The sequence below is a fragment of the Podarcis muralis genome, chromosome 16 (genome assembly GCF_964188315.1).
Source record: "Podarcis muralis chromosome 16, rPodMur119.hap1.1, whole genome shotgun sequence".
Classification (NCBI taxonomy): domain Eukaryota; kingdom Metazoa; phylum Chordata; class Lepidosauria; order Squamata; family Lacertidae; genus Podarcis; species Podarcis muralis.
In genome coordinates, this window is record NC_135670.1 from 40,062,442 (window position 1) to 40,080,710 (window position 18,269).

Genomic DNA, 18,269 nt, shown 5'->3' on the forward strand with positions numbered 1-18,269 from the left:
TAATTGCAATGGGTCTACTCCAAAGAAAACTCAGTTGGATGCACCTCATTACCTCCATGGGTGAGCAAATTTCCCAAAGGCTTCTGGGATTTGCGTGGTGTTTTTCTCAGCTAGAACCCCAAGGGCCACCAACTCACCAGGTGCAAAATGGCAGCCTGGAGGACAAGCCAGAAAGATGGCAGAAGGGGTAGAGTCAGTTGCCAGATGGACCCCAGGAGTCACACAGCAGCCTTGTTCATGTGACATGCTAAGCCAAACCATGACTTCACTGTGAACATGCTTCTTCCCCTCTCCATCTTCCAACCCTTCTCAGGTACCACGTATATAACCTGGTTTGTCATGTAACCCCAAATCATGGTTTGTTTCAGACAGGCTACAACCGATGAGCTAAGACCTAAGCTCGGCTTTTTTCAGGCTTAGTGTTCATGTGTTGTTTCATACTACTCAGGTTTGCACAACAAACCACACATAAGCTACACAAACGCTTGTTTGTGCTACCCATGGGGGTGGTGGAGGCACATTCACAATTAAGCCATGGTATAAAACAAACCATGGCTCAGTTCAGTGTCCTAACCAGGCCACTGAAATGACCTGCATAACAAAGCCCAAAGCTAATTCTGATTAAGTACAGATTAAGGATGTAAATACAAAAACTGTCATAAAGAACTCATCAAAGACAACCTATTAATAATCCTATTCTACAGGTATGGAACAATGAGGAAGAGAGAGAAGAAATTAGTACAAGGTGAGCTATGCATACCCTCCTACATTTCTCCGATGAAAATAGATGTCCTAAGCAAAAACCATTCCAGGATCAAATCAGAAACCGGGAAGGCTTCTGTAAATCCGGGACTATCCCTGGAAAATAGGGACAGACCACTTGGTGGGTCTGTTAGAGCTAAGAGCAAGTCTGAAACCTTTGCCAGCCTACTGCAAAAACCATCTAGACATCTACTCGTTGATCCTTGATGGACTCCCATAACTCTTCACACTCCCACTTCTGTCCAGGTATAAGAATTACTTGCTGTCAGGAGGAAGCTAGTGCTGGCATTTCTACCTGAGCTGCTTTGCAGATCTGCCTTCTTAAAGAGAAGAGTGATCAGTGACTCATATATGACAAGAAGCCTCTCCCAAAGGCAACCCCTCTGACTCCATCAGGGCTTTTATTTAACTGAAATATTGCAGCACACTTAGCATACCTTGGCCAACATGCCTTGGGCCATTTTCCTTTTGAGGTGGGGCAACCAGAATGGTACACAGTGTTCCAGGTGTGGTTTCACAATCAATTTTTATAATGGCAGTTTGATAAAGCGTGTTCTCCTTCATGGAGAGCACATGTTGCGGTGGGGGCTAACAAGACACATCTGTTGCTGGGGAGATTTATTTGTTGCCATTTTGAGATTGACAGCCATAGCTTTTAAATACCCTGCGCGCAGCACTGAGCTTCCTCTTTTCACTGCGCGCATCGGATCACCCACCCTCCCTCCCTATGTTCAGGGTTGTTCGCTTGACCTTGCGATTGCCTGTCATGGGATCATCTGCTTTGGGGGCAGGGGCCCGGTAGGAATTTTGTCCATTTGGCTGATTGGTTGGTGCCACTTGGTTTTTGCCTGCTGCATAGCAAATTGTCACAATTTGTAAGGTGCAAAGAAAACACAGGTCATTCACCAGAGGTTTTTTTTTTTGTTATCTTGACACAAGATAACCAAAGAACACTATGGGTCAGGCTGAATCAGACCAAAGTCCCCTGCTCCCCTTCCAGCATTCCATTCTCATAGCAGCCAACCAGATGCCAGGCACCGACAATTCATAGCATCATAGAACTGTAGAGTTCGGAGGGACTATGAGGGTCATCTAGTCCAACCCCCTGCAATGCAGGAATCTTTTGCCCAAGGTGGGGCTCAAACCCACGACCCTGAAGAGTCTCATGCTCTCCCAACTGAGTGAAGCCCCAAAGCAGGCCAAGAGCGCAACAGCACTCTCCTCACTTGCGCTCCCCAGCAACTACTACTTTTCTTTGTTGCTTATTAACTGCCTTCCACATCTGTCTCAACTGGTATCCAGAAGGATACCACCACAGACACCAGTGAACCGTCACTGTAGCTAGAATCCCCTGAAAACCTTATCTTCCAGGAGTTTGTCCAACCCCCTTCTAAAGTTGTCCAAGTCTGTGGCCATTATTAAATCTCTGTGATGCGCCGGGTGGAAATGTTTTTCCTTGTCCAGGTTTTGATATTCTTTCAAATAAAGAGCTGTCAACTTGTCCAGCTCTGGCTTGAAATACCCTCATTTAGGGCCCAATATATCATGCTGCCTGAGGTGGAACAGCAAAAGGGATGTCCCTCTGCAGGCCTGCCTAATTATTTTGGGATCTGAAGCAGACAATCCTGTGAAGTGCCTGCCCTTGGCAGAAGAATACAGCAGTCCATTAACTTATACGTAATTTACTGCCCCTCTGGAATTCGAAAACCAGCTGCTTGAGGCAACTGTTTCCCTCTATCTAATGACAGGGCTGGCCCTGGCTGCTTTTATGTTGTTGTATATCCTTGTTCTAAGTTAGCTATTTTTTACAATTGTATCCCTTTAGGGAAATCCCTTTGGGGTAGAACAAAAGAATATAAAGGGACATACAAAATTATGTATTTATTTGAAATACACATAAAAATACAACTTACTCGACTGTCACCACCCCTGGTCTTTCTAACCTGACAAAGAACACAAACCTGCCATTTTAGAGAACATGCTTGGAGTGCAGAAGGCCCAGGAAATAGCCCTTACCATTGGCTTTTCTGCAACTATCAGGTAACAATTGTTACGAGACAAAAATGCTATCTCAAGTGCCTTGGGATGCAAAGTGTAATAAATAATTTAGTTTTTTAAAAAAATCAAACAACTTATCAGAAGCATGTTAAAAATAATCTTTCCTTTAATCTATATTATTATATTATTATATTATTATATTAGTCCAGTGTAAAAGCTCAAAGATTAGGCTTAATGTAGTTCCACCAGAGACCTGCTATAGCTCTCTGAATATGCAGTTATGACAAAACTATACATTTAAAGCAGTATCATACCACTTTAAACAGCCATGGCTTCTCCCAAACGAGTTTACAGTGGTACCCCGCAAGACGAATGCCTCGCAAGACGGAAAACCCGCAAGACGAAAGGGTTTTCTGTTTCGGAGGCGCTTCGCAAGACGAATTTCCCTATGGGCTTGCTTTGCAAGACGAAAGCCCATAGGGAAATCTCCGGGGACCTGTTTTAAATTGCTGGCGGTCGGGAGCAAAGACTTTCGCCCACAGCCGGCCTTCAGAAGAGGTCCTGGACCTCTTCTGAAGGCCGGCGGGGGGGCAAAAGTCTTTGCTCCCCCCCGCCTGCCTTCCCGGGACAGCGGAGACTTCTCCGCTGCCCCGGGCGATCTTAAAATGCTGGCGGGCGGGAGCGAAGCGGTCGCTGCCGACCCCCAGCATTTTAAAATCTCCCCGGGACAGCAGAGAAGTCCCGCCCCGCTCCAGATGGCCGCGCAAAGCTGCCTGCAGTCGCGGGATTGCAGGCAGATCTGCGCCACCATCCCGAGCGGGGTGCTAAGTCCCGCCCCGCTGGGGATGGCGGCGCAGAGCTGTCTGCCGTCCCGGGACTGCAGGCAGATGTGTGCTGCCATCCCGAGCGGGGCGCTAAGTCCCGCCCCGCTCTGGATGCCAGCGCAGAGCTGTCTGCCGTCCCGGGACTGCAGGCAGATGTGTGCCGCCATCCCGAGCGGGGCGCTAAGTCCCGCCCTGCTCTGGATGGCGGTGCAGATCTGCCTGCCGTCCCGGGATCAGCGAAGTGTTCGCTGCCGACCCCCAGCATTTTAAAATCTCCCCGTGTCCCGGTGAGATTTTAAAATGCTGGGGGTCGGCAGCGAAGCCCTTGTTCCCCCCCAGCCCCCCCCCAGCCTTCAGAAGCCCTTGTCCCCCCCCCCCAGCCTTCAGAAGAGGTCGGGGGAGAGACTGTCCCCGGACCTGGTCTGAAGGCGGTTTCCCTTGGAACGCATTAATTGATTTTCAATGCATTCCTATGGGAAACCGTGCATCGCAAGACGAAAAACTCGCAAGAAGAAAAAACTTGCGGAACGAATTAATTTCGTCTTGCGAGGCACCACTGTACTAGGAAGAGGGATTGATTGTTCAATTACTCTGAGAATTGTCGCTCTGTGCGGGGAATAGGGGTCTCCTAACAGCTCCCAGCGCCTGCCAACCTAGCAGTTTGAAAGCACCCCCAGGTGCAAGTAGATAAATAGGGACCGCTTACCAGCGGGAAGGTAAATGGCGTTTCCGTGTGCTGCGCTGGCTCGCCAGATGCAGCTTTGTCACGCTGGCCACGTGACCCGGAAGTGTCTGCGGACAGCGCTGGCCCCCGGCCTCTTAAGTGAGATGGGCGCGCAACCCTAGAGTCGGACACAACTAGCCCGTACGGGCAGGGGTACCTTTACCTTTTTAACAGCTCTCAGTACCCTCTATAAACTACAGTTTCCAGGATTCTGCGTTGCGGGGACAACCATGACTGTTTAAAGCAGTATGAGACTACATTAAAATGTATAGTGCAGATGGGTCTTAGAGTAAAAGAAGGAAAGTAAAAATCTAGTATGTAAAATTGGAGACAATGTTTGCTGGATAAAGAACCATTCCTCTCAAGATCCAACATACCTGAGATGGTCTAATGCAATATCAAATTATGAGTAGGGGTATATTGCACTTTCATTTATTTATTGCGATGTTTATACTCCCCCTTGCCTCTAGAGAGCTCGGGGGCAAACACAATTCTTACCCTCCCCATTTTGTCCTCAACAACCCTGTGAGGGAGGCTAGGCTGAGTGATATTGAGAGGCCCAGGGCCATCCAGCGATCTTCAGGGCTGAGTGGGGATTTGAACCCTGGTCCTGCAGGTCATGGGTTCAACACTGTAACCACCAGTAACATTGCCATTTCTTTGTGTTACTTTCTTTTTATGTGGAATTTTTATATTGTATTTTTTAAAACTGGTAATCTCTTTTTCTTTTTTATGTTTAAAATACTCTTTTGTTCTTCTATTAATTATGTTGCTTTAAATGTGGGTCTTTGTTGTATCACAGAATTGTAGAGGTAGAAGAGACCCTGAGCATCATCTAGTCCAACCCCCTGCAATACAGGAATACGCAGCTGTCCCAGACGGGATTGAACCTGCAACATTGGAATTATCAATGTTCTAACCAACTAAGGTGATGTTCTAACTGATATTTTGAGCTAGATTATATACTTCTTAGAGGTTGGGGTTGTTGTTTTTTTGGAAATGCAAAGCAATCCAAAGGAGCCCAGACCTCCTAACCCTCAGATCCTTTGGGAGAGACTCTTTGGCCTCGTGTGACCTGCTGGGCAAAAGGAAAGCTGTTTGTTTTTGGCTTTTTGCTTCTGCTTGAATTTGTGTGTTCAGGCCATTTTAGTTTCTTTTGAAGTGAGAGACGGCTGGTGTAATTATTTTGTGTACAACATGAAGCTGTGTTTGTGTTGCAATTGTTCTGTTACTTATAAAAATAAAACATAAAAATGATTTAAATAAATAACTTAAGCTAGTTTCATAAAACTAAATAAAACTATTGTCGTCTCTCTCTCTCTCTCTGTTTTTAAAATTGTGTTGCACATAACAGATTTTGTGTTGCAACTGTTTCCCCAATTAGGAAGATGTTTAGGAGGTTTTCTATTGGTTTGTTTTTAACTGTAATCTCTCATCTACACATTTACTGTTCCAGTTCCCTCCTAACCATCTTATTGCTACACTGGGTGAAATTAAAAATGCCATCACCTTGGTTGCCAAGTAACATGGACAAAGCTGAGTTACACCATTACTCCTGGGAAGGGGAGGCTGTGTTCCTCCAGGCGTAGCAACACTCCAGCGGCAACTCCCATCATCCCTGCTGCTTGGCCATAATGCCTTGGACTGATGGGAGATGGAGTCCAACAACAAAATACACGTTTTGCATGCCCCGTGTACACCAGGTGTCAGGAACCTGCCACTCTCCAGGGGCTGCTGAACTACAACTCCCCTCATCCCTGGCCTCTGGCATTGCTGGCTGAGGCTGATGAGAGGTGGAGTACAACAACATCTGGAAGACGTAAGTTCTCCATCCATGTGCCTTTGAAAGCTGCTGCCCATCACAGGCAATCCTGAGTCTGATGGACTACCTGCCATAGTGCTGTCAGCCAAGGAAGGTCCAGAGGAAGGAATTAACTCTTTGTTCTCAAAAGTACACTTACACGTTAGGACAAGGTACGTCCCTCAATGCTTCGTCCCTCAGCTATTCCTAGGTGTGTACCCAGTGAGGCGTCTCCTGTCTTTGATTCTCTTCTCCTGGCTGTTACAAGCTCCCCCAGATCACTGGTCCCTTCTTCCAAGTCAGTCTCCAACCCCCTTTCTCCTCCTTATCCAGCCTCCACTCATCGGTGTCCAGCCAGTCCCTGACACTACCTGATGTCCCTTTAACTCAAGAGTAGGGAACCTTTGGCTGTCAAAGTCTTGCTAAACTCCAATCAGTCCTAGGAAGCATGGCCGATGTCTAGGGGTGATGGGAGTTGTAGTTGAGCAACATCTGAAGGACCAAAGGTTCCCCATACTTGTTTTAACTGGACATGCCAAGAAAGCTACAGGTTGGATGACTGCAATGTTCAAACCTCTGCCAAGAGGAAGAAAGCAATTCTTGCTCTGTCTGCCACAGATCTTTCTTCCGCCACCCCGTATCTCCACATGCCTCACCTTCAGGTGTCCTGCCCACACTCCCACAAGGAGACGGAGCCGGCCCCCACCATTTGAGACAAATCACTGCACTAATTGATTTATGATTTTAAAGCTACCTTAATCAGTGCAATAATAAAGAATATCCTTGTACTATGGAATCCATGGCAAGCCATATGCCGCAAACAGATGACAGAAACGGAGAGCAGATTAGATATAGGTGCAAGCAGGCGAGATTGTAAAACTTCCTCCTACAGATCAAGGGAAGGCTGTTGGGTTTGTACCAAGAGTAACTTCCCAGTTCAATTTCAAAAGAACAGAAAATACAGAAGTTAAGTTCATGACTATTGGAATAGCATATTTGTTTTAACTTTTCCATTTGTAATTGTTGTAACCTGCCTGCTGGTGAAGGGTGGGTGGTAGTGGAAGCAATAATCATCATAAAAATAACCCTGGTCCACCCAGTGTGATGGTAAATGTACTGTATCACTGCATATGGGGACATTTGAAAATGTGAACACCTTGCATGTAGAAAACTAGAACAGCAGGAAGCAACTCAGGCTAGAATTCCTCACCCCCACCAACGCTGCTAATTTTCTACTTACAGACCATTACATTTAACATGATGGTGCATTAAAAGCATGGCATCCCTCCTCGCCTCCCCATAATCTAAAGTGATGCAATCTACTCTTCCATTCAACAGGCCATATTTGTGGGTCACAGATAAGGGTCCTCATTGTGCTGATAAAATATTACTGTAATCAAGAGGCAACCAGAAGGCTTACATCTAAGAGGCTGATAACATTAAATACAGTAGGGTTTGCAAGTGTCATTTCACAAGCCCAATCTAGTTCTAGCAAAATGAGAGAGGGAGAAAAACTTCCCTGTCCACCTTCTCCACATCGTACATCATTTTATACACCTCTATCATGCCTCCTCTTACTAGCGGGAAGGTAAACGGCGTTTCCATGTGCGGCTCTGGCTCGCCAGATGCAGCTTTGTCACGCTGGCCACGTGACCCGGAAGTGTCTCCGGACAGCGCTGGCCCCCGGCCTCTTGAGTGAGATGGGCGCACAACCCTAGAGTCTGTCAAGACTGGCCCATACGGGCAGGGGTACCTTTACCTTTACCTTTACCTTTCCCTTATCACGCCTCCTCTGACTTGCCTGTTCTCTAACCTAAAAAGCCCCCCCCCCCGGCTCCATCACCACAGTGACGCCCACTAAACATGCAAGAAAGCACCAGAGTTAGTGGATGAATGGTTCACTCACTGAGTGCAGATCCACAAAAAGCCCGTGCTTCTCTTCGTTGGGATGCAAGCCATCCACTGTCTCTAAGAGTTCTGGGTCAGCATTCAGGAAGTGTGGGTGGGACATGAACACTGGTGCATCTAAAGAAGAAGAAGCAAAGACAAGCAGATCAAAACGAAGGTCTTTGAGGCATAGAATCATCTCGCTACCTGTACTCATCCCTGATCCTGTGATTTTTATTTATTTTTTAGCCTTTGGAATATTTCAGCCAGGAACTTGACACGATGAACAGTATTTCACACCCTTTATGATCATGAAGATTAGAAACGTCACTTAAAAAAACAATCACAACAAATGATCTTCCGCATGCAAAGCTGCAGGATGGAGATTGTGTGACACGCCAGTGGGTGGAAAAAAAATATGATTTTGCAGACAAACAAACATGTAATCAGACATTACTGTGAATAGCATCTTCTGTGCCAAATGCAAGCCTTAACCACAGCAAAAAAGTGCCAAAAATCATATTTGGAGAGCAAATACAGAGAGACAATGTTTTCAGAGCAGTGGGGGCCTTCAGGAAGACAGCATAAAATGTAGGAGCAGCCCTGTGGGTTCACACCAAAGGTAAATTCCAGTCCAGCAAACTGTTTTCACAGCAGGGCCATCTGGTGCCCCTGTGTTCTGCCTGTAGGCTTCCCAGAGGCAACAGCCTTCACTGCATTCAATATAAAGGTAAAGTGACCCCTGATCATCAGGTCCAGTCATGACTGACTCTGGGGTTGCGGCGCTCATCTCGCTTTATTGGCCGAGGGAGCCGGCGTCATGTGGCCAGTATGATTAAGCCGCTTCTGGTGAACCAGAGCAGCGCACGGAAACGCCATTTACCTTCCCACTGGAGCGATACCTATTTATCTACTTGCACGTTGATGTGCTTTCGAACTGCTAGGTTGGCAGGATCAGGGACCGAGCAACAGAAGCTCACCCTGTCGCGGGGATTCGAACCGCTGACCCTCTGATCGGAAAGCCCTAGGCTCTGTGGTTTAACCCACAGAATTCAATATAGCCCTTGCATTCAATATAGATTGCAGCTTTTCCTCCCTGGGGCTGAGCTGGGGCTGGTTTTCCAAGGATGAAGCAAAAGCTGGCTGTGGACAGCAACTTCATTACCAATTCCTGGAGTAGCCCCCTCCCCTGCCCCCATTTTTAAGGAAAATAAATGTATAAGCAAATAAAAAATGCAAGCAGACATTTGCTTAAAAGGAAACGATTCACCTGAAGCATGAGTGAGGACCAAGACTCAACAGCTGAAAAAACACATTCTTTGCACACCTATACATCAGTCATGAAACTGTAAAGCCACAAATTTCAGAATCCCACACACTACAGGGGTCTCTGTATTACATGCTCTTTAACCAACTTGGCACCTAACACTGCTGGACTGGGCCACTTCTTAACGGCAGCTTGGAAATACTTATCCTAATTCTGAAGAGCATTACAGATTAGGGTAAATAATGGGTGATATTAACACATTTCCAAGAGAGAGGCTGTGAATGGAAAGCCACTGATTAACACAAGTTAACCAAAGATCCATGAACACACAAACACAAAAAACCCACCATCCAGATTAGGCTACCAGTATGAATTGTGCAAATGAGAAATGTATTTTCCTTCTGCTAGCTAAGGCAAAAGTGCCAACAGAAGACACTCTTGGCCCCTGGAAACCTCATTCTGACATACATGGGGTCAGACCCAAGGTCATCCATCTAGTTCAGAACAGTCTGCCACTGACTGGCAGAGGTTCTCCAGGGTTTCAGGCACGGGACATTCCTAGCTCTGCCTCAAGGCACTGTGGACTGAATGTGGGGCCATCTGCATGGAAAGCAGATGCTCTGGCACTCAGCCACTGCCTTTTCTCACGAGATTGCTCCCACAAGAAGCAGAGATGGCCACCAAGTCTGATGGCTTAAAAGGAAGACTAGCTAGCTGGCTATGATGATTAACTCAACTGTTGGAGGCCGAATGCCTCTGAGGGCCAGTGGCTGGTGGGAGGCTCAAGTGGGGAGATTATTTCTATAGGCATCTGATAGCTAATGCTGTTCTAGGCTGCATCAACAGAAGTCTAGTGTCCAGATCAAGGGAAGACATAGTACCACTTTATTCTGCCTTGTTCAGACTACACTTGGAGTCATTTGTCCAATTCTGGGCACCACAATTCAAAAAGGATATTGACAAGCTGGAATGTGTGCAAAGGAGGGCAACCAATATGATAAATGGTCTCAAGAGTAACAGTTGAGGGAATTGGGTATGTTTAGCCTGGTAAGGAGGAGACTGAGAGGAGATATGATAGCCATCTTCAAATATCTGAATGGGTGTCAGATGGAAGATGCAGCAAGCTTGTTTTGTTTTGTGGTTTTTTGTTTGTTTGGTTGTTTGTTTTTTGCTTCAGAGGGTAGGATTCAAATCACTGGATTCAAGTTACAAATAAACATCACAAAGAACTTTCTGACAGTAAGAGCTGTTTCACAGTGGAATGGACTCCTCAGGGGTTGTGGACTCTCCTTTCTTGAAAGTTTTTAAGCAGAGGTTGGATGGCCACTGGTCATGGATGCTTTAGTTGAGATTCCTGCATTGCAGGGGGTTGGACTAGATGACCCCTGGGGTCTCTTCCAACTCTATGATTCTGTTACTGGCCACTCTGAGAACAGAATGCTGGATTAGATGTGACATTGGCCTGGCCCAGCAGGCTCTTCTTATATCCTGCCCTCCCTCCAAGGCATTCATGGTGGCAAATATGGCTTCTTCCACTGCGTTTTATTTTAACAGCCCCATGGAGGTAAGTTAGGCTGAGAAAGTGAGTAGCCCAAAGTCAGCTTCTGAGCCTGTAGATCCCCAAGAGGTGCTAACAATTATACGACACTGAGAGAACATGCCTGCACAATGAAGTCTGCCCAACAGCATTTTACGTATTACACAATCCCCACAGAGAACAGCATTGCTATTGTTCTCTCCCATAACAGTTTGTGATATTGAGCATTTTGTAAGGCAGAGGAACGATCCAAATTTTCATCTTACAGGAAGCTGCTGTTGCACTCACTTGGCTTTTGTAAACTGCTCTGGGGATTTTATTGCAACCAAATCTTGGGAAATAAATTATATACAAATGTTAGGGGTTCAAACCCTGGCAACTCCACTTAAGAAATCTAGGGCAGGAGGGCTAGAAAAGGAGTCTGGCCAAGATGAAGGGGCAAAACAAACTCTGAGCTAGATTGGCAATGCTTCCGATTCCACATCAGGCAGGCTTTCCACGTTCATGTGAGAGGCTATGGCAGCTGTCTCCCAACCTAGCACCCTCCAGCTGTTGCTGGACTACAACTCCCATCATCCCTGACTGCTGGCCATACTAGAAAGGGCTGGTGGGAGTTGGAATCCCCCAAACACCTGGCGGGAACCAGGCTAGCAAAGGTTGGGTTATAGTACCAGATTTTCCTGCAAAACAAACAGCAACAGAGCAATGAAAGAGATGTCTAAACACTTCTAGCCCCCCAACCCAACAAATTAGACAACGCTGATGATTGCTGGGGGCGGGGACCAAAATACTTTTTAGACGTACTTAATCGACAGCTGCTGACATTCTGGATTCCAGACTGACGGCACGGACAGAAGCCTTCGTTGGGAGGATAGTCTGTACCATTGGCAAACAAGTTCTTTGGAGCCACGTAACGCAGCGTTGGTATTCCCTTGAAGTCTCCGGATCTACTGTAGTTTAATTTAATGGACCTGAAAACAGGGGTTTCAAGAGATGAGGGGCATCCAAGCACCAGAAGACATACTTCAGAGATGAAAGTTGAACGCATTGAGGCCCACCACAGCATCTGCTGAAACTGGGGTCCCTTTGTACACCTTCTAAGCTTTCTAGAACTATCTATCTGGCCACTTTTGAACAGAAGTGAGTCATGGTGTCTGGCAGTGGCGTAGCGTGGGTTGTCAGCACCCGGGGCAAGGCAAGTAATTTGCGCCCCCTAACCCGTGGATTTGCGCCCCCTAACCAATGGATTTGCCCTAACCCCAGATGTTGCGCCCGGTGCGGCTGGCCCCCCCTGCACCCCCCACGCTACGCCACTGGTGTCTGGTGCCCATTTGGACTGGTAGGACTGATAAGGCGGAGGTCAGAGAAGCTCACAGGAAGTGGAGCCAAAGCCAATGCAGGCAGAACTAACAAATTCTAGTTTTCTCTGACACACAGCCCATTTCTCCCCTCTTACTTCCTGTTAGATGTTTTGGTATTAGTGATGTAAACTCTAAAGAATCAGACAAATGGGAAGAGAATAAATAATCATATAATAAATATATAAATAAATGCAATAAATGTAATAAATAAAGTGCTTTATGTTCAAAAATAAAGAGAGCAAAAAACTACAAAAACAGTACTTTGAACTGTGCCTGTAAACAAGCTAGAACACTGAGTCATTTATTTTTGTAGAGACAGCCAACCTAGCTTCTAGGATGTTGTCCCGTCCCATACAGAGCAGCCCCTAATAGGCCACTGGGAATACCAAGAATCCAGTTTCAACATCCTCAACGGACGGCACCTGATACAACCGTTCACACGGGAGCAGCCTTTTCTGAGTGCAGCTGCAAGAGGGAAATTGCCAGGTAGGAGAGGGACTGTACCTTCTCCTGTGTGAGACTACAGCCTCATCAAAGGATTTCCTCCAAAAAAAGCAAACCCTGAAAGAACACGCCAACCTCATATTTTAGCCAGGAGATGTTTCCACACCTCCGCTTCCCAGCGGAGACTCGGACTTAGCCAACTTTTCCCATGGGCAGCTGCTGACAGGCCTAAAGCCCATTTGCAGATGATTCAAGGCAAGTTTTTAATCACTTTCTGCCTTTTTGGAGAGCGTCAAGTTCTGCAATTATGTGTGTATTCACCCAGTGCCCAGAGCTGTAAGGGTACATCAGGATTGGAGCAGCCAGTGGGTGAGGCAAGGTGAAGCCATTTGCCTCAGGTGGTGAATCCAATCCCCACCATGCTGCCAACACAGTGCTGTTGCCCTTGCCACTGCTGCTGCGTCATGGCAGCAGCACAGGTGCAGCTGCAGGTGAGGGTACAGTTGTGATGACAAGGCATGTGGCACGCTGGTGGCTGGGGGCAGCAGCAGCTGGGCAGCAGCAGGGCATTTTAACTACAGCAGCAAAATGTCTCGAGCCAGCCCTGATCAGGATATATATTCTAAACAAGCCAGAGGCAGAGATCTTGCACCAGAAGCCAGAAGCCTCAAGTCAGCCTCTGCACTGCTTCCTCTAAAAGGGGGAAAGTGGGGTGTGTGAGAGAGATTATAAAATATAATAGAGAGATGGAGGATGAAACTCAAGCAGACTAGAGGTGGGTGCAAGGGAGTGTCAGGCCCACACAAAAAATTAGCAAGCTTTGGTCTCTGTCATCTGAGAAACACTGCAATGTGCCTGCACTGACTGGGAGTGGCTCTCCAGGCTGGGTCTTTTCCAGGCCTACCAAGAGATGCCGGGGATTGCTTCTGGGGCCTTCTGCATGCATAGCAGATGCTTTCCCACTGAGTCCTGGCCTGTCCTCTTGACAAGTCTATCTACTGAGCTCAGGATAGAATGCAGATTCCTATGCTTCCAGTTTAGAACTGGGGGGGGGGGGGATCCTGTGGCTTTCCAGGTATTTGTGGACAACAGCTCCCATAATCTCCAAGGCCTGGCTTTGCTGGCTGGAGCTGATGTGGAGTCCAGCAATACCTGGAGGTGCATGCACTGTCCCTGCTGGGCAAGCAGGGGTTTCTTCTCAGCTTACCTGCAGGCATCAGGGCTGTACAATTCCACAGGTGAGGAAGGGGTCATAAATGGAGGCCAGATCTGTCCAGATGTCCCATTGATCATGTTGCATTGATCAGAGTTCCAGTAGGACACCTAGAGGGAAAATGGATCCCTAAGAATAACCAGAAGCTGGGCTGAGTCTAGCAAGAAACCCTCCCTGCCAAACAGGTTAAGCCTGGCTTTCATTACAAACCGTGGCCTCCTCTTCCCCATGCCCAATCCTGAGGAATTCCCCAGACCTTTCTGCCACACAATCTTTCCTTTAATTCAGTTATACAACTTGACTTGAAACTTTCCTTGCCAATCACAAACTGTACCAGGAAACTCTTCCGAGGTCTGAATCACTAGGAAGCAAAAGGTCTCTGAATAAAAGTACCATGCAAAAGCTGTAAAAAAAAAAGAGCGCAGAATTGTTTTTCTTAGCTTGTGTAAAATTAAAGCAGCCACTCTAGATACAATCTCAAGTTATCTGAGCTGAATGCATCCATTTAAGAACCTGCAGTCTTATCAATGTGGAAGGCACCCCTTTCAGATTGTGCAAAGGACTTAAATCTATTATTTGACATTGGCCAAAACATCTTGACTGCATAGGAGGATCTGAATGGGTTGATTCTGTCTGCCTTTAAAAGAGAGACACTTACCTGGCCACATGGCTCACTGAACACACAAATAGGACTTGTGTCTGAGAAGATTTCCAGAGGATTGTGTTGCACAAAGCACTGTTATTTTTTTATATAAAAAAATGCAGACCCTCTTCACTTGTATAGTTTATACCAGGGTGGGGAACCTCCAGCCCAAGGGCCAAACGCAGCCCTCCAGACCTCTCAATTTGGCCCCTGCAACTCCTCCCCTTTCCCCAAGCCTCACTGGCTCCACTTCACACCACAAGTACATTAGATTGGCTAGGATGCATCCTTCAGCTCTGATAAATGACTCTTTTTAGTCCGGACAGAGGATAGAGAGGGGTGTGTGAGTATATTGTGCAGAAACTAGCCTACTGTGCAAAGGTGTAATTGACCATAAAGTAAACCCACAACTTATACAGGGCTTATGTTCTGAGGATTGCGCCTAAAACCAAAATCATGTACAGTGGTACCTCTGGTTACGTACTTAATTCGTTCCAGAGGTCCGTTCTTACTCTGAAATTGTTCTTAACCTGAAGCACCACTTTAGCTAATGGAGCCTCCTGCTGCCGCCGCGCTGCCGCCGCGTGATTTTTGTTCTCATCCTGAAGCAAAGTTCTTAACGCGAGATACTATTTCTGGGTTAGGAGAGTCTGTAACCTGAAGCATATGTAACCTGAAGCGTATGTATCCCGAGGTACCACTGTATAGTGAAAACACATTGAGTTCAATGGCAGGTGGGATTGCCAAAGTCATTTCTCCTGAAACTCCACCACCTTTCCACTATATTTTAATTAATTAATTAATTAATGGTCATGCACGTAAAGCTGAATGCCCACAAGTTAAGAATGTGCTTAAGTTGCAGCTTCCGTTTCTGCCCCGGCCCGTCATTGCCATGTGGTCCCTGGAAGGCTTCCCAGAAGGAAATGTGGCCCTCGGGGTGAAAAAGGCTCCTCACACTTGGATTACAGCAACTGAAGAATTCAACTTTTTCTTGTGGCTGAATCTGAGCTGTCTCCATGGAAGTTTTTTATTCCCAACCATGTGATGCCCATGGTTCAGCCTATGTGATGGGAGCAGGTGAGATTACAAAAGGGGAAAAACGACGGAATCCATGGCAAATCCTATGCTGTGCCAAGTCTTCCATATTAAAAGAAGACTCTGTTCTGAGTTGATGGGGCAGCAAACTGCACTGGGAAGACAAAGGCAGAGCCAAAACATCTTGACTGCATAGGAGGATCTGAATGGGTTGATTCTGTCTGCCTTTAGAGAGAGACAATGGAAGAGGAATTTCCACGAAGAGAGCAGTTTGCAGTTACCTCTTTCAGTCCATTCCAAGAATCTATCATATGGACTCTGCTGATGTTCTTCATGCCTGTGTACACCGTGAACAGCCCTGTATTTGAATTATTGAACTGCAGTGGAAGAGAAGATATATTATTAACATGCCTTGTTCACGTGCTTTTCAGAAGGGTTGGGGTGAGGGAAATCAGGGAGCAGAGAACAGGAAGGAAGACCACTTCACACATTGCCCTCTTAAGAAGGGTTTGCAAGGAAGGTTGGCCATAGCTCAGAGGCAGAGTATATGCTGCACCTCAGAGCCTTGAATAATGTTCCAAATCCCTGACACCACCAGCAAAAACAATTTCAGGTTCCTAGGCTGGGTGAGATCTTGACCTTAGGCCTTGACAGTATCAGTATCATTATCATTACATTTATACTCCACATTTCCTCTCCATTTTGCCCTCACAACAATCCTGTAACCCAGGTTAGGCTGAGATATGGCGAATGGCCCAAGGTCACCCAGTGAGCTTCATGGCTGAGCAGGGATTTGAGCTTCAGTCTCCAAGGTGTGAGCGCAACACTCTAGCTGCTCTGCCACACTAGCTCCCAGTTTGGATGTTGCCTCTGTGAACAGAGCAGCCTTCCCCAATCTGGTGCCTTCTAGACATTTTGACCTCATTTCCCAAGGTTGGCCACGCTGCCTGGGGTGGACGGTAACTGCTATCCAACATTTGGCAGGCACCAGTTTGAGGAAACTGGAAGAAACACTGCTAAGCTGGATGCACCAAAAGTCTGATTCTGTACGAGGCACCCTAGACGGAAACATTGAACCAGTTACCACATTGTTGCCACTGATACCCGCCATAGCAGCCAACAGAAGGCGTAGTAGCTAGGATATGGTTACCAGATTTTTTTCAATGGATCCGGGGACACTTTTTATTTTTTATTTTTTTGAAGCTGAGTAGCAACAGGGAGTCAGTAGTGGGGATGGTGAGGCAAAAGACCCTGGGCCCAAGCACACATGCATATTGTATAAAGGTGCAAAGCCCTTCTTTCGCACCCTGTGAAACATAAATGCCCAGAGTTTTTTAAAAACTGGGCAACGGCCAGCCAGTCGCGACTCCCGAGCCTCCCCTGATCAGTCGAAACAAAGGGGGAAGGGGGCAGGAGATCTGTACTGTCCCCGGTTCCCCTTCGGCAGTGGCGGCGGCAGCAGCAGTCAGCAGCCTGGAGCCAACCTGGTAGCGCAGTTGGCTCTAGCTGGCTTCAGGAGCTGCATGCTGCCATGGCACCAGCCAGTTTTCCTCGCCGGAAGTCCCTGTGTGATGTGTCATGACACGGCACCGAGCAGCTCCTGAAGCCAGCCAGAGCCAACTGCGCTACCAGGCTGGCTCCGGGCTGCTGAGGTTGCTGCTGCCATGTTTCCCAGGGACAGATTTGAAAATCCGTGGACTGTCCCTGGTAACCCTAAGCTAGGAGCAAACCCTGCCTTCCAGAAATTTCCTATCTGGAGATGTCTTGCAAAACTGGCCTTACTTTTGCACACACTGCCCTGGACTGCTACTGGCAAGCCCTACAAATGCTGGTACATGGAAGGAGTCTCTCTCTTATGCTACTTTGTTTTGCCACGGGTGTGAAACCTTGGCCAATTATATTTTGCCTTAAATTCCTGACACCTCTGCTTGGAAGGATTAGTTGGGAGGTGACTGGGGAGAGCTCTCTTTGAGGCTGGGCAGGGCAGGGAGATAGTTTGATCTGGAGCAGCTTCCCACGCCTCTCTCTTGGCATCTGCTACAGAATTGTTGCACCTATCCCTTCTCATTTCTGCCTTGCCCTTCATGACTTCCACCACTAACCTCAGAGACCCAAGCTCCCTCCCAAGGGTTTTACTTACTTCAGCAAACAAGCCAAATTTCCCTTTGAAGGGAAGTAAGCCAGGCTTGATGCTGTTCAGGAAGTCGATGAGCGGCTCATCATAACCCCACAAGATTTCTCCCACCGTCCGGTTCACAAAAGCACCCTGTCCGAAGGCAGCAAAGGTGGCGCTGACAAGCATCTGAGCGCCCGCCGGCATGTCCTCCAACATCACCGCTGCAGCCTGGTTGTGAAAGATGGAAAGAAGAGGTTATCATGCATTGATGCTCCTAAGAAGAGCTCATGTTGTCTGGCACGGATACATATTGCTGGCTAGTACTGGGAACTGATCCCCAGCCAACTTTCTAATACACGAATCACCTTCTATATATGTCTCATATTTAAACACACACCGCAACAACAGCTAAACATGCCGTGGAAACAGGACGGTGTTAACCATCTCTACTTCAGAAGCAAGTCTTACTGAATTCAACAGGGCTTACTTCCAGGTATGGGAAGCTAGGATTGTAGACTTTTGCAATTTGTATGTATATATGAGAACAGTCAATATAGATATGAAATGAACAGAAACCAATCCAGGAAATATAAAAATTAAAATAGATATTAAATCATTTGGGTATGTGGTAAAAATATGTAAGAGGGGATGTTAACT

At 47.0% G+C, this 18,269-nt stretch overlaps 1 protein-coding gene across 5 annotated transcripts in view; it reads right to left on the bottom strand.

Annotated features, from left to right (window-relative positions):
• The window catches only part of SCARB1 (scavenger receptor class B member 1), a 53,026-nt gene that overhangs the window by 15,415 nt on the left and 19,342 nt on the right, over positions 1-18,269 (bottom strand). For all 5 annotated transcript variants that reach the window (XM_077920306.1, XM_028711284.2, XM_028711287.2 and 2 more), the window contains exons 4-8: positions 17,637-17,840; positions 15,778-15,873; positions 13,813-13,928; positions 11,605-11,771; positions 8,016-8,134 (exon numbers count right to left, since the gene is read on the bottom strand). In XM_077920306.1, the coding sequence (XP_077776432.1) occupies positions 8,016-8,134; positions 11,605-11,771; positions 13,813-13,928; positions 15,778-15,873; positions 17,637-17,840 (702 nt within the window). The remainder of the gene's footprint in view (positions 1-8,015; positions 8,135-11,604; positions 11,772-13,812; positions 13,929-15,777; positions 15,874-17,636; positions 17,841-18,269) is intronic.